This window comes from Poecilia reticulata, chromosome 23 (assembly GCF_904066995.2).
Source record: "Poecilia reticulata chromosome 23, P_reticulata-male-v2, whole genome shotgun sequence".
NCBI classification, from domain to species: domain Eukaryota; kingdom Metazoa; phylum Chordata; class Actinopteri; order Cyprinodontiformes; family Poeciliidae; genus Poecilia; species Poecilia reticulata.
In genome coordinates this window covers 1,381,233-1,396,076 of record NC_088852.1, presented here as the reverse complement: position 1 = coordinate 1,396,076, position 14,844 = coordinate 1,381,233, and the positions used below count along the sequence as shown (strand labels likewise).

General features: G+C 43.5%; 1 protein-coding gene across 37 annotated transcripts in view; it reads right to left on the bottom strand.

The window, feature by feature from the left end:
- Positions 1-14,844, bottom strand: part of celf2 (cugbp, Elav-like family member 2) — a 294,221-nt gene that overhangs the window by 23,322 nt on the left and 256,055 nt on the right. For 19 of the 37 annotated variants that reach the window (XM_081603742.1, XM_017302940.2, XM_017302941.2 and 16 more), the window contains 2 exons: positions 5,519-5,770; positions 2,665-2,728 (listed from right to left, as the gene is read on the bottom strand). In XM_081603742.1, the coding sequence (XP_081459868.1) occupies positions 2,665-2,728; positions 5,519-5,770 (316 nt within the window). The remainder of the gene's footprint in view (positions 1-2,664; positions 2,729-5,518; positions 5,771-14,844) is intronic. The other 18 variants (XM_008401591.3, XM_008401593.3, XM_008401597.3 and 15 more) reach the window with 1 other exon arrangement.

Sequence of the window (14,844 nt, the reverse complement as noted above, 5' to 3'; positions counted from 1 at the left end):
CTCTCTCTCTCTTCTGGTCTTTGTTCTAATTTATCCTTCCTTGACCTTCCTCTTTCATTGACCTTCTGAGCTGTTTTCCTCTCTTTGACCTTTCCGTTTAGCTAATGGCCTTTTCCTTCTTGTTCTTCGTGGTTTTTATTGGTCTCCACTTTTAATTACGAGTTTATTTCACTGACTTTCTTAAATGATTGTCACAAAGTCCGTCCTGTGTTTCTGCTTTTATCTCCGACAGCCCAAATCTAATCTCTTGATTTATCTTGGTGTCCTTTCCCTCTAGTCATCGTCCTTGGAAATCTTTTTCATTCAAAGTCTGGTTTTTGTCCTTGTTAAGCACAAAAATGTGTTGAAAATATGAGATTTTATTGTATTTCTACTGAAGTAATAATCCCAGGCTCGGTTCGTCCGTCTGACACTAAAAGTCAGGATATGTTCAGTTGGATTAGTTTGATCAAAGAAAATAGTTTAAACCCACATTACTTTTTTAAATGCTGAACGTATTTTCCGGTTCTGGTTCTGCTGGAGGTTTCTTCTCGTTTAAAGGAAGTCTTTCCTCTCATCATGCTCTGGATGAGGGATTCCTGCTGAGCCACAGATTGTCTTGGAAATCGTTTTTGAATAATAAACTAGATCAACAGGATTGGAAAGTTGTGGTTGGATTGCAGAGTTCAGTCTGTTTCCAATCAGATATCAGTTATTTATTGGCCTCTCTCAGCAGAGCTTCCCCAGGATGAGGGTTTTGTTTATTTTTAAATGTTGTTTTATTCACCAGTAACAGTGCAGACGGATTAATTTAAGTTTATAATTGAACTGGAGGCACCAATTGTGCATTTTTGTAACTTTTCACATTTTTAACACAAAAGCTTAGCAGGTTTTCTGAAGTGCTTGTTGTTCAAACTGAGATTTCTAAGGTGAAGCCATTTTATTTTAATCCCATTTTTAATTGTGCGGTATGTTGTTGACTAACGCACCGTTTTCTTTTATTTCCTTCCTCTCTTTATCTTCATTTTCCCTCCCAGACTCTGTTTTCTCTTTGGTTTGATTCATGACAGCAGCGACTACAAAGCAGCTCTTCTTCTGTTTCTACCTTCCTCTCCCCTCATGCAACCTTTTCTCACCCCGTTTCTCCGCTGCGCCTCTTACTTGCATTTGTCAAAGGCTATCTCCTTCGCTGAACATACTTTCTCCAGACAGTCATGAGGAGAAGAGAATAAAATCTCCCGGTTGGGGAGGAATGGCGAGGCGACGCGGAGACAAACGGATCGGAGTCGGAGGATCTGGGCTGTGCAGATGGTGCGTGAGCGCCTCCGTTGTGTGTGAGCACATATGTGTGGAAGGATGCGAGCTCCAGCCCGCCGTTGGCTGCGTCTAATTGAAAGCTCATTGGTGTAATTGAAGCCTCTCAGCTCTTCAGCTCCTCGTGTTAAAGACTGGGACCAGATGTCATTCAGCTGTCTCACATCTCCTGCCAATCACTAATGCTCTTCCTCACCAGCGCAGATGGAGCACCGACGCTTTTCTCTCCACGCTCGTTCCAAATCCTCACAGAGCCGATTTTGTCAGCGAGATTTTAAGGAATACGAGACGGAGAGACGGGAAAACTGGGAGGCGGAGCAGCTTTGTGGCAGGAAACTGGAGGTTCGAATCAAACCTCTGATTCAAAACGACCAAGAGGAGGTCAGACCTCAGCGAGACGAGGAGAAATTCAGCCTAACGTCACAGAACGTCAACTTTCCAGAGACAGAAACTCATTTAATACAAGTACGCTCACAGTGGCAGGTTTTTATATACGGTAGGAGAAAAACTGTAAGAAAGGAAGGAACAGAAAATACAATAATAAGAAGAAGAGGAAAGAGTTAAGTTTGGGGAAAAGATGGGAATCTATGAAGAACAAGAAATGAAAAGGAAGAGAGGAAGGACTGAGGAGAGGAAAGAAGGAAGGAAAGTCTGGATACATAAATATTTCTCCATAATTTTCTTGAAAAATCAAATCCATATTCTCCCACTTATCCCGACTGCGAAGGAATCCTGGAAAGACGGCAGAAAATCTGCATAAAGAGGCTTTGAAGCTAAAGAGCAAAGAGGAGATGAAGAGCGCGAGTCTTAAGCAACTTAAAGCTTAAAAAACTTGATTTCTCAATCGTTCTGATCTCATCTTTCTGGAAGCTTGAGGATTATTACAATGTGCACTTTTCCATCCTCAGCTGTTTCCACTTTCTCTCTGCAAAACACTTTGTTGCTTTGAATTGCCAATCATTTCCTCCTCAACAGCAGCGAACGCCTTCCTCTCTGCTTTGAACCTGCAGAAAGTGTCTCTGGTCCTCCAGTAGATGGCGCCAGCCCGCAGCGCTGCACTCGCGCCACCTTTAACCATTCTTCTGCGCTCCCTTTCTTTTCTCCTTTCTTGTGATTCATCTATCCCTGACAAAGCCTCGCCGCTGCCGCTACACGCCCTGGGCACAACTCTTTGCCTGGCCTCATTAAAAGATCAAGACAAATCTTAGCAACGGTTAATAAATCTTCAGGGCAACGAGCTCTCTTTACTCCGCCACGCGAGTTCATCTGTTATGCTCTTTGGTCCTCTTTTAGAAGTCTGTGGAAATAAATATATTACAACAAAGAGAGCAGAGCTGTGGTAGATTGTGAGCGTGTTGACGGACGACTCACCGGCCATCTGCTGGATCCCGCTGAAGGCTCCCAGGTTGCCGGAGGAGGCGGCCTGCTGCAGCAGCTGCAGGGGAGACAGACGCAGAGTGAGCCGGGCGGACGGAGCAGGGAAACGCCGAGGAGCGGCTAAGCTTCCCGGCTCAGCGCTCGACGAGCAAATGAGCTGCTAATATAGTCTGATCTCTCCTCAAAGCGAGCGCCGTTTGCATTCCTGCACGGTTCTCCAGACAACTTGTGCTTGAAAGCGCTAATCTGGCTGACTAATTAGATTCCAAAACAAATCAGGAATACTGACGGCGTCAGAAACTCAGCCTTCGAAGAGTCAAATTAACAGCAAATTAACATCTTGTTTCTATTGTGGGAATTTCTTTTCAACAACGGCGGAAAGAGAGAGAGAGAGAGAGAGAGAGAGAGAGAGAGAGAGAGAGAGAGAAAGAGAGAGAGAGAGAGAGAGGATTGAAAGAGCAGAAAAATCTCTCAAATAAATCAATATCCAGTAAAGGAGCGCCTGTACTCCCCCCAGCTAATCCACAGACTGGCTGTGGTTAATTTAAAAACTGGAGCAGGATTGAAACGAGCCTCAGTAAAATGGGGGGAAAAGAAGAGAAAGATGAAGAGAAGGAGCTGCAGGAGAAGAAGAAATGTCCCAATCAGATGAAACTCCAGGGACTCAAACCGTTTGAGATCCGTTTTTCCTGAATTGATTTGAGAAAAATCCCAAAAAAGGCTTAAAAAGTCTTCGCTCTTTTTTTTTTAGATTAACTCTTTCAGAGCAAACAGACAAAAAGCAGCTTTTAAATGAGGATTTCAACAAACCTCTAAATGAGTTTGCAGTGGCCTAGTCAAAGTCTGGCTTGAATCTGACAAAGATCCAACTGTGAAAGTCCCAAAAAGTGACGATTTAGACAAACTGCTTCTTCCTTTTCCTCAGATGTTCATTTGATCATCAGACATTTCAGTGAGAAAAAGGAAAAGATAAAAACTGTTTTAAATGCTGCAGGTGACGAAACGTCCGACTTCAATCGTTGGTTCGTTTTTGTCTTTCTAATGAATCTGCTCCACTAAAGGGATTCAAAACTTTGAATCTAAGATCAGAAAACATGTTTTCAGCTCACATTTGACTGTTTTTAAGCGTAAAATCCTCCCTCAACATTCCCCCCGCGCTTCAGAACGACCTGCAACAAGCTGTCAGCGGAGAAAAGCCGAACTGAAGATCTGCTTCCTCATTCTCTCATTGGTTGGATTCGATCAGGTTAAGCATTTGGGGATTTTTCTTTCTAAAATTTTTGGTTTAGATATTTTTATGCAGAAATCTGTTAAATTCCAATAATGAGTCCGTCTGAAGTGTCCAGGTCCTTCAAGCAGCAACATGGAGCAGATTTTACACTCAGCTCAGTTTTTTAGACAAAGTCATCCGTGTTTCAACATCAGGAGGTTTAATAAGAGTTTAAATCTAAACAACAAATACTGAGATGTGAGCAGTAGACCTGCTTCAACCTTAAATCACATTATTATTATTATTATTAGACGTCAGCCAAAGTTTGCATAGGAACAGGAACATCTAGAGCAGTGGTTCTTAACCTTTTTTGAGGTACCGAACCCCCCAGTTGCATATGCTCATTCACTGAACACTTCTTATTCCAACCCCCCCGACACACTAAATACTTTGCGGTATTCTGATTTAGTAATGTAATTATATTAGCTGTGTTACCACCCCACACCACTAGAGGCAGTAGCAACCCCGAAAAGATGCGACTAAGGAGCAGATTTAGACTATAGAATGTGGTAAAAACTGAGTTTTACTGAAGTAATTAAAGATAAAAGCTCAAATCCATGCTGAGAGTGGAGCTGCTTCAATCAGGGCTCCTCCACAGCTCTGATTGGCTCAGCAATGTAACATGATCCTCTGATTGGCTCAGCAATGTAACGTGATCCTCTGATTGGCTAAGCAATGTAACGTGATCCTCTGATTGGCGAAGCAACGTAACGTGATCCTCTGATTGGCTAAGCAACGTAACGTGATCCTCTGCAGCAAGTGATAGCAAAGCGGGGCGTCATCACGACTTTACACAAGTGTGTCTTTACCTCCGGCAGAGGCTCCGCCAAACCCCTGGGGTTCGACCGAATCCAGATTAAGAACCACTGGACTAGATATCATCCTGTCCCAAAGATGAAGGAGGTTTGGTGGAAAACGTTTAAATCGACCCAGAAGCAAAAGTTAAAGATGTTCTGAAGAATCTGCTGCGGTGAGACGAGTCGAGGCCTGAAGAGCCGCGCAGAGACGGAGACGCCACCAGACCAAGGAAGCTAACTTAGCTTAGAAGCTAACTTAGCTTAGACATAGTTAGCATCTAATGATCTCTAACGATGGTCTGAGTTTGGAGAAAGACGGTTTATAAACCACTTCTGAACTCCAGGAACTAAAACAGTTCGAATCATTTCTATAAAATACTAACAAAATATATTCTGGTGTTTAGCAACTAAATATATAGTTTATAAATCTGACTGAGCTAAAGCAGGAAATATTTTAGTCTGATTTAATGCCAGAAGATGTCATGCTGTGCGGAGTGAGTAAATATTTGGTTTAAATAGTTTTAGTCTAGAATTAAAGCCACATTAATCAAAGCTAAATGTTTTGGTTGTTACATCACTTCTACATTCATTAATCTGGTTATGGATTCATTTTTCCTGCTTCTCCTTTAGACTCGCCTCTGCAGGGCTAACTGATTAGCATTAGCTTTAGCTCGGATTCAAAGAGGAAGAGTGATGAAGGTGAGGGTCAGCTGGAGGAGGAAAGCAGAGGACAAAAGGAGGCAGGGAGTATTTTGGGAGTCTTTCTGGTCGGGGCACTGACTGTGGCTGCGCTGGCCACGTGGCTGCAGGGTGAGACGGAGGAGGAGGAGGTGATGATGGAGGCGGGCGACGCGGCGGCGGCGGCTCTTACAGCCAGGTACTGCGGGGTGAGGCCGCCCAGGCCCGTCAGGCTCCCCCAGGTGGTTGCGCTGTTGAGCTGCTGCATCTGCTGCGCCAGCTGCTGCTGCAGACGCCGCTGCTCCTTGTCCTTCTGCGTGTCGGCGAACTTCACCACGATGGGAGACGAGCAGCCCTGAGGAGGAGAGAGGCAGGAAGACTGTTACTGCTGCAACACCATTACATAGAAAGAACAACTCAAAGGTGAGGTCAGGTCTGCGGCCTACACAAAACATATTCAGTACATTTTTTGCACGTCGTTCTTAGATGATGATATTTTCCATTCGGCTTTTGGGCCGCTGTCACTTTAAATCAAGCTGCTGCTGGCCACGCCCCCAAGTTAACGTTTACGCACTAAAATGGCTGCAAACAGATTCACAATTATACAGCCGTACATCTTTGAAAAGCAACAGTGGAGCCTCCTGCACAGCCAACAGGCACAGCAAGTGGTTTCAGGATGGTAAGTCACCAGCAAAACTCTTGTCTTTTCCAGCAGCCATTGTACAGCAGGAAAACCTGCTGACCAAATCAACTCCACTCTGGTTGCTAGGTAACGGGGCTGGGTTATGTCCGGGTTGCTAGGCAACGGGCAGTGCCTGCTGATCGGTGATGTTACATTCTGGCGGTTTTTGAAACGGCTCATTTTTCATAAAACAGAAACTCTGAAAAAAACCGTCTGGGAGTTATTTTTGTTTTAGAAAACCCAAACAGAAAAGCACAAAATGTGGTTTTTCCACAATGTGTCCCCTTTAATAAAGGCTGAGATGAGCAGGAGCGTGTTAGCGACACAGGACACGCACGCAGTCGCTCAGGAAACTCTCCTCCAAAGCCAGCGGGGCTTTCTTCTTCTTTCCCCCACAAGGGCTCAGTTATCTCTGAGTCCAAAACGGTTTCACCAGACACTGATTTCCCGACTTCTCCAACTATTTCATCATCTTTTATAAAGTGAGACTTGATGTGTGTGTGTGTGTGTGTGTGTGTGAGAGAGAGTGATTGGGATAACCATCAGGAGAGGGCGACAGGGCAAGAGGGAGATTCAGAAACGTGGACAATCAGCAGTAATTGTCTGGATTTCTGCTGCTGCCGGGTTGCAGAGACAAAGCCGGGCTCACAAAGGGGCCGACGCGTCGGACATGACACGGAAACGCGCCGCGTTCTCTGATGAAAGTTACAGTAAAGCTCAGAGTGATAATCTGTTGCAACACACCATTCCTCGCGCAGTGCAATCAAAGCCTAACTAGGGGCAAATCCGTCGGAAAACAAAGGCAATCTGCCACCGGAGGATGGAAACCTTTTGATTGAAACATTTAGTTTGAGGCGGGGATCCGCGCTCGGCGAAGGAGGGAAGGGATTCGACTACTTTGCAGATGGCAGCGCAGAACGCCGAGTGTGTGGGACCGAGGGAGGGCAGCCGCAAATACTCACAACAACCAGAGCTGTCAGTCTGAGATTTCATCAAAGCTTCCAGAAATTTCTTTATTCTGCCAAAACGTTCTTGACCTCTCAGTTTCTGAAAAGTTATTTGGATTTTTCCCTCAATTCTCATCTCCCATCAGAGCGCCGCCTGGGATTTCTCCCATTGAGCTCGATTTCTCCAGTTGCATTTCAGTCGAGCCAATCAGCAAACAGATTTTCTGTGCCGTTTTCCTGACGCAGAGGAAATAAACGAAGCAGGAAGCCATTTCAGTGCTGGTAAAAAGTTTGGCTCAGCTAATGACTCATGGAGATCCCATGGGATTTACAAATAAAAAATAAAAAATGAGAAAATGGAATCAAGAGAATATGGTTACAATATCTGATTAATAAAGTCATATTAGTAAAATATTCTTTCAGACATAACTCACAATTTTTCCAACATTTTTTTGGTTCCTAGAACCAAATCTAAGTATATTTAATATATACTTTAAATATTCTAAAAATGTAGATTAAATAAAAACTGAATGATGGAGTAGTGAATAAATTATTTACAACACAAAGGTTTGAATTATAAACTGGTGATAAACTTAAAAACATCCTCTGAATGAATCACTTCATTTTAAAATTAAAATATTTAAACAGAAAGGTTCTCCGCTCTAAATTTAAACGACTTCCTGGAAGTTGTTGCTGTTTTGTCCTAATTAATGAGGTGGAAGCTGAAGATCGCTCGTCTTCCCAGACGAAGAGTCGCTCATGAAACTCACCAGGAAGAAGAAGGAGAAGAAGAAGAAGAAGAAGAAGAAGAAGAAGAAGAAGAAGAAGAAGAAGAAGAAGAAGAAGAAGAAAAAGAAGAAGAAGGAGAAAAAGAAGGAGAAAAAGAAGAAGAAGAAGAAAAGCAGCGTAATTACAAAGCAGCGCTGGCTATCAACACCTTCCAACATCAAAACTGCAGGCTGCCGTCGCTCAGAGCCAAAAAAATGGCACCTTTCTTCCCGCGGCGACATTGGAGCCGATAATTAACATTGCAGGATGCTGGAGAGAAACCTGGCAACATTTAGCTGCTGCAATCGGAGTCAGTTTGATTTAAAGTTACGGTTTGATTTTTAACGCAGAGAAAGAATCAAGGCTCCGGTAAGAACTGCATCATTTGATTTAAATGTAGGCAAGTTCAATATTTGTGTGAACATTAATCCTAATTTTACTGTTTTCACACAAACTGTGAATTAAAAAATCTGACTTCTCAGTTTTAATCTTCAATAATCCAGAAGGATTATTTTTGTAATGTTGACTATTCCTGAAATATTATCACTATTATTATGATTTTATTGTCAAAATATGATTTATTTTTGCAGTTTAATGACTTTATTCTTGAATGCCGTCATTAGTGTAGCACGTAGGCTATGCTAGTGATAGCCTACATGCTATATTTCAGCTAGCTTTAGCTTTCTAGCCAATTTTAGCCCATAAACTGCTGTGACCTCACAGTTTAGCTTTATTAACTCTCTTTGCTGCAATGACTGAATGTTTTCAATCCCCTTCAACAGTTTTGCAAACTTTTCTGTAGTTGATTTCAAATTATTCTGCAATTTTCACTAAAAACATTCAGCTTACAGCATTCAAGCTGCATTTGGACAGGAATTGCGTTTTTTTCTATTTATTTTTTGTTTCTATTAATCTCTTTTCTTCAAATTTCCCATTTAAGTTCAAAGAAGCATGAATTATTGTTATGTTTAACCTGGAAACGGCTGCAGGTTGCTTCATATTTTTGCTTTTTGAAAAACCGGACCAGCTGCTGGTTTAATGGAGGCGGCCGTGAAAATAGTAGGATTAAACTTTCACTAGCAGGAAAACATCAAATTAAGATTTGAATACTTCCTGTCTGGGTTTAAACACTGAATAAAGGAACCATATTGTTTCTGAACGATAAACCACAGAAAGTCCCATCAGCCATCATCTTCAGTGAAGTTCAGATGAAGATTTGGACTAAAATTCCCTCAAATTTCATTCTTTGTTTGCAAATTTTTTCAAATAGTTTCATAATCTGGATAAAAAGAAGAATTATTAGCTCTCAGTTGTGACGCTGTTCGCACTTAGCTGCAGTTTGCAACAGCCTTCACATCCCTCTCTCACCCTGAAATGTTTCTAGAAGCTCATCCAGTCGGCAGATGTGGAAACTTTCAGTGTATTAATAATCTCAGAAGTTAAGTGTTGGATTCTTTTAAAAGTCCCTGAAACACAGAAAGCTGACAGGCTTCATGCGTGATGGGCTAATAGCACGGCGCGGCGGTGACTGGCAGCCGGGGCGCGGTGGGCGAACGGTGCGACAGCCTGTCGTTTCAAGTCCCACTGAAATGAGCACCTGGGTGATTGTGGCATCCAGATTTAGATTCATGTTACTCCTGCATGGATCCGGTGATGTACACCCTCTGCAAGGTCACAAACTTTAAATCACTTTGCTTTTAGCCTGGAGCTAAGCGCTTCACTCTTTAAGGATATCTAGAGATCTTCAGGCTTTCAGAAAAACATCCAAAGGCTGAAGGACTTCCTCAGGATCTCATTGTTTGCAGATGATATTGTTCTTTTTGTTCTGAGCCAGAATCTGATTACCAGTGAGTCTCTAACTATGTTTCCACCTAAACGTTGTGCAAATTTTGAGAGAATTAGATTCATTTCTATCTTCTGGTTCTGAAAAACATCAAATGTTGACGCTACGAATGGCTGCAGTGAACAGGAAGTAGAGGTAGCAAACTGGAACGAGTCTCAGAGGTTTCAGGAATGTGTTGCTGTAAAGATGTAATTGTTCTGTCATGTAAGCTAGTATTTGTGATGCTACATGTGGTCTGGAGACGCAGAGAAAGAAACGCAATGCTAACACATGCTAACAGTGGAAACAACTGGTCAGGTATGAGGTGAAAGGTCGCTACGTCAAAACTTAAACTCTTTTTCTGGAAAAGTGCTTTTTTTTGGCTAACTTGAGGAAGTTATTTAAAATTCAGTATTCGGAGACTTGATCATGACTTATGGCAGAAAAAAATCATTAAATGGACAAAATGGTTTTAGATGTAAAAACAAAAAAGTTGCATTTCAGCTGTGGATCCATTTATCTGGACTCTTCTGAAAAGATGAGCTTTAAAAAGTGTAATTTATTCTGAAAGTCACTATAATCCCATCAGCAGGTGGATCGTTAAAACGTTTCTTATAGAGGTGAAAGAGGTTAAATGGAGGTGATGAAGTCACCATGAGCTGCACAAGACTCCACTGCGGAAGGAAAAACAGGAATATACATTATTTAGATAAATGCTGATGTGATTCTTTAGACCTTTTCTGTCCTGCAGAAGATGAAACATTTAAACGCCACGTGGATCTGGAGGTAATTATCCCGTCTTTTTTGGGTCTGGATCTGTTTACAGTGAAGTTTAATCTCCTGTCCGATTCGCGAGAGATTAAATCCGTCTCATTTCTTTACCACTCAAACAGCCTCTAAATGTCAAACCGTCTCAGCTGCTGTCTGACGTTTCCATGAACTCACCGATCCCAACATGCAAACACGGCGACTGGATTTTACAGATTAACACCAAACAGCTGCCAAGTGAAGGAAAATAATTCATGGTTTCAAATATTTCTGGACAGAAGCATCATCAGCTGATATGCAGTGCCGATTTGTGCCGATTCCCTGAACCACCAAGAGCGGAAATAAGTAAGATTATCAGTGTTTTTACGCTGCAAAGTCACAAAACTTTCCCAAATACTTTTAGTCTCGATCAGTGGTCCCCAACCTTTTTATTACAGCGGACCGGTCAAGACTTAGACATTTTTTGCTGCGGCCCGGAGGAGGTGGGGGGAGATGAACCGTCAGATAAGGCTTCTGCATGTTGGTGTTTCCGCTAAAGCCTGAATATGTAAAATTTTGTTGTCTTGGCCCTTTTATTGCAGCCTGTGGGGTTTTCCCTGTCTGGGAACGAGAATAAAACCTGTTGAATGTGACAGGAAGCCAATCAGAAAGCGCGGTGCCGTAAGAACAGAGGGGAATCCCAAACAGCTGACATATCGGGCAACTGAGGGTCCGGTGGATATCGGAGATGATATGTGGAAATGTTTATTATTAAATCTAAAGGTCATTATTATATATTATTGTGTTTATTCAGTTAAAAATGTTAACTAAGAAAAAACAGTCACAGAGATTTGGAGAATCGGCCGACAATCTTAAATCTTTCCGTCTAAACCAGACTTAAGACTCACAAGCTCTACTCATCTCCTCTCGACCGCAGCCCAAACCCTCTCTGACTCTGGTCGCTATGGTAACGTTTACATATCCCTTCAAAATAAGATACAGATGTGCCACAAAAACGAACATTTTACTTTCGTGAAAACTTTAACTCACGATAATGACTAACGGAGCCCTGAGCTTGTTTTTCTGCAACCAGACGGTCCGATCTGAGAGTGATGAGAGACAATAACACCTTAAGTGTTGCTTATATCCACAACCTGCTTGGTCTCTACGTGGAGAAGCAGCTTGAAGCTTCATTGCCTCATTAGCAGCCGGTCGCCGCATGTTACGCAGAGCGGCTTGTAATGTGGGACTCACCTACCGGTCCGGGATAAATCCATTCTCCTGTCTCTTCTCTGGGCCTTTTCCCCTTTGCAAAGAAACTTTCCAAAGACACCTGATCTGTTTCTTACTCATTTTGCTGTTTGTGGGCTCAGTGTTGGCGCACAAGTACCCAAGAGAATCCGGTTAAAGGATTTTCAAAATAAAATCCTCCAGACTCAAATAATACATAAAACGGAAATATTTAATTATTTCTTGCGCTGACCGGTACCGGTCCGTGGACCGGGGGTTGGGAACCACTGGTCTAGATTAAAGTGCAAATATCTTATCACACAAGTAACTTCTCAGTTTCACTGGGACATTATTTCACTAATAACACGGTAAACCGTCCTAACAGAACTAGAACTTTATTAATTAATATTAAGAAATTAAAACAATCTCATACTTATTGAAAAGTTACTTGTTAGTTTTTTACTAATTTATTTAACTGTAGAAACAAAATGCTTGGTAAGAAGTTTCTGCGGTGAGTTCATGTACTTTAGCTCATTTTACACTGAAGACTTGCAACATGTTAATTCTCCATTTTGCAGGCTCTGTTGAGATAACAGCCTGAGTTTATAAATGTTCAGGTGTGTTTTCGAAGCCGTGTGAAAGGTTAGCATAAAGGATGATTGGATGTGCGTTTGCTCCTCTCAGCTGCTAATGTAACTCGGATAACAAATACAGACAGTTGGCAGTCATTTCCACCAGCGCTGGCTTGTGACACGTAAATCTCCCTTCGGTGTTTTTTACCTCGGCTCTGAATCCGTTGGTTAGAAAGCCTCCCATACTCTGATTAATCTAATCCCATATTCTCCCTCCGTCCCGTTTAAACGTCTTCCCTCTCACGCTCCACTTAAGCTCTTCTTTAAATGCACTTGAACATTTCTGCGTTTAGGTGGGAAGGAAGCGGCGCGCAATTATAGAAATAAAATAACAGAAAATACGAAACATGGTAGGAAGATCACGTCTGACCTCCAACGCGCTTAATTCACTTGTCTTTGTTGTGACATTTTAAAAGTTTGCACAAAATTTGCATTACAAATGAAGGGAACCAGCTTCTGTTTCTTATTGTTGAGTCATGACCTCTGACCTCTGCAGTGAAGCTTGCAGGGATTCATGTCTGGTTCACATAGAACGAAGAAAAATCTTTGCTACAACAGGTACAGATTTCAAACCGGAAAATCTCGCAAAATGTCTCGAGACGTGAATTCAGATCAAACATTCCGATAATTGGGGCATCGTTAAGATCGTCAGAAGAGGAAACATTAAAAAAACTCTAAAAATGGAGGCCAGCGTTCTCTTGGAGAAGTCAGCCAAATGTTTGAGATGCTTTCGCCTGCGTCCTGTTGCAGGCAGGGATAGTTTTAATGATTTCCTCCTGCGAACGCATCACTACTGAATGTAACTCACAGCAGCCATTAGCTGCATTTCCACTGGCCGTGAAATTCGTAAAATAAATTTGCTTAATGAAAATGAAAGAAAACTCAAGTTTATTGGTAAAACGTTTTTGCGCGGCTGCACAGTGGCGCAGTTGGTAGAGCTGTTGCCTTGCAGCACGAAGGTTCTGGGTTCGATTCCCGGTCTTTCTGCATGGAGTCTCCATGTTCTCCCTGTGCATGGTGGGTTTTCTCCAGGTACTCCGGTTTCCTCCCACAGTCCAGAAACATGACTGTCAGGTTAATTGGCCTCTCCAAATTGTCCCTAGGTGTGTGTGTGTGGTTGTTTGTCTCTGTGTTGCCCTGCGACAGACTGGCGACCTGTCCAGGTGACCTGTCCAGGTGACCCCGCCTCTCACCCGGAACGCCAGCTGGAGAGGCAGCAGCACCTCCTGACCCCACTGAGGGACAAGGGTGAAGGAAAATGGATGGATGGATGGACGTTTTTGCGCTGGGATGAGAAGGATTTCAAAATTTGTTTTTCACAAAACTGAAATGGAAACAATTTTTTTTGCATCACGAGTCACATGATCAACAACCAGATGTTGCTACTGACGGAAATGACGAAGATGACGACAGGAAGTAGGACAATGATGGTTTATTTACTTATTCACGTGATTTTCTTATCTAATCTAAACAATGTGATGTGAATATCGACAAAGTTTTGTGCACATTTGTAGTGGAAACGCGGCGAATCGCAGCTGGTTCAGTTTTTCTGCTGACTCTGGTTGATTTGATGTGAAACTCTTAGATGCAACAAACCGTTAAAAGCCGAAGTCGCCGATGCAGATCAACAGAAACTCTTCTGGGTCCTTAGATGTGCCTCAGTGAATTACCCGCTTTCATTACCGCCTGACATTTAGCAGGTGCGCCGCGGTGGACCTGAATGCCACATGGTAATGAGGACGGATGCGGCTGTGACAGAGCCGTCGACGGCGGCGGCGGCGGGACTCGTGACACGCGGCGCGGACGTGTTCGCCGGCAAACATCAGGATCCGGCTCCATGTCGGGGCTGCAGCAGCGCCAAGACAATAACCAAACTCTATTTACCAGACCTCATTCCCTCATTCGGACCCAAAGTAATTACTTTTAAATTGCAAAAACTGGGGAACATTAACAAACGGATGCGGCAATTTAGCTCCGCCTGAGGCCAGACAGCTTGTTTTCACATGGAAATGAAGGTATTTTGCTATTGTCCACTGCGATATTGTCGTGTTGTGGTTTGAGGCTTTATTTTTCCCCCTTCCCCCCGTGTGCATGATAAAAGCGGCGGTGTTTACCGGGCCCATTGTTGCGGACGACTGCTCAGAGCGAGGATAATTCTGGCTTTACGCTAACGCCGCCGTCGCAGGACGGCGTCAGGAAGACGGACGCGCCGCCGCTGCAAACACTTGGCTGATATCTGAGGTGTGACAGCGAAACGGGAGAACGGCGCCTTTCCTCGCAGGCGGGGAGCGTTTTCCCCGTGTCAGGGTCACAACACTTCAATGGCAGCCGTGATTATCATGATCAGCTGTAATGAGGGCCTTCAGGGTGAGCGCCACTCGCTCCTGTTCCTTTAACACAGCCTGTTATTACCACTTTTTGTTCCTTCGCTCTGACTCACTGCAGACCCGTCTTGTAACGTGTAATTCTCCGCCGATGGCGGCGCGTCACGCCGCCCCCGTCACCGACCTGACGAGCCCGGCGGCGGCGCCCCAAAGCGCCGCGCAGCACAAAGGAGCGCCGCCATTATGGCCCGCCGGGGTCGCCGGCCGGCCGCCTGAT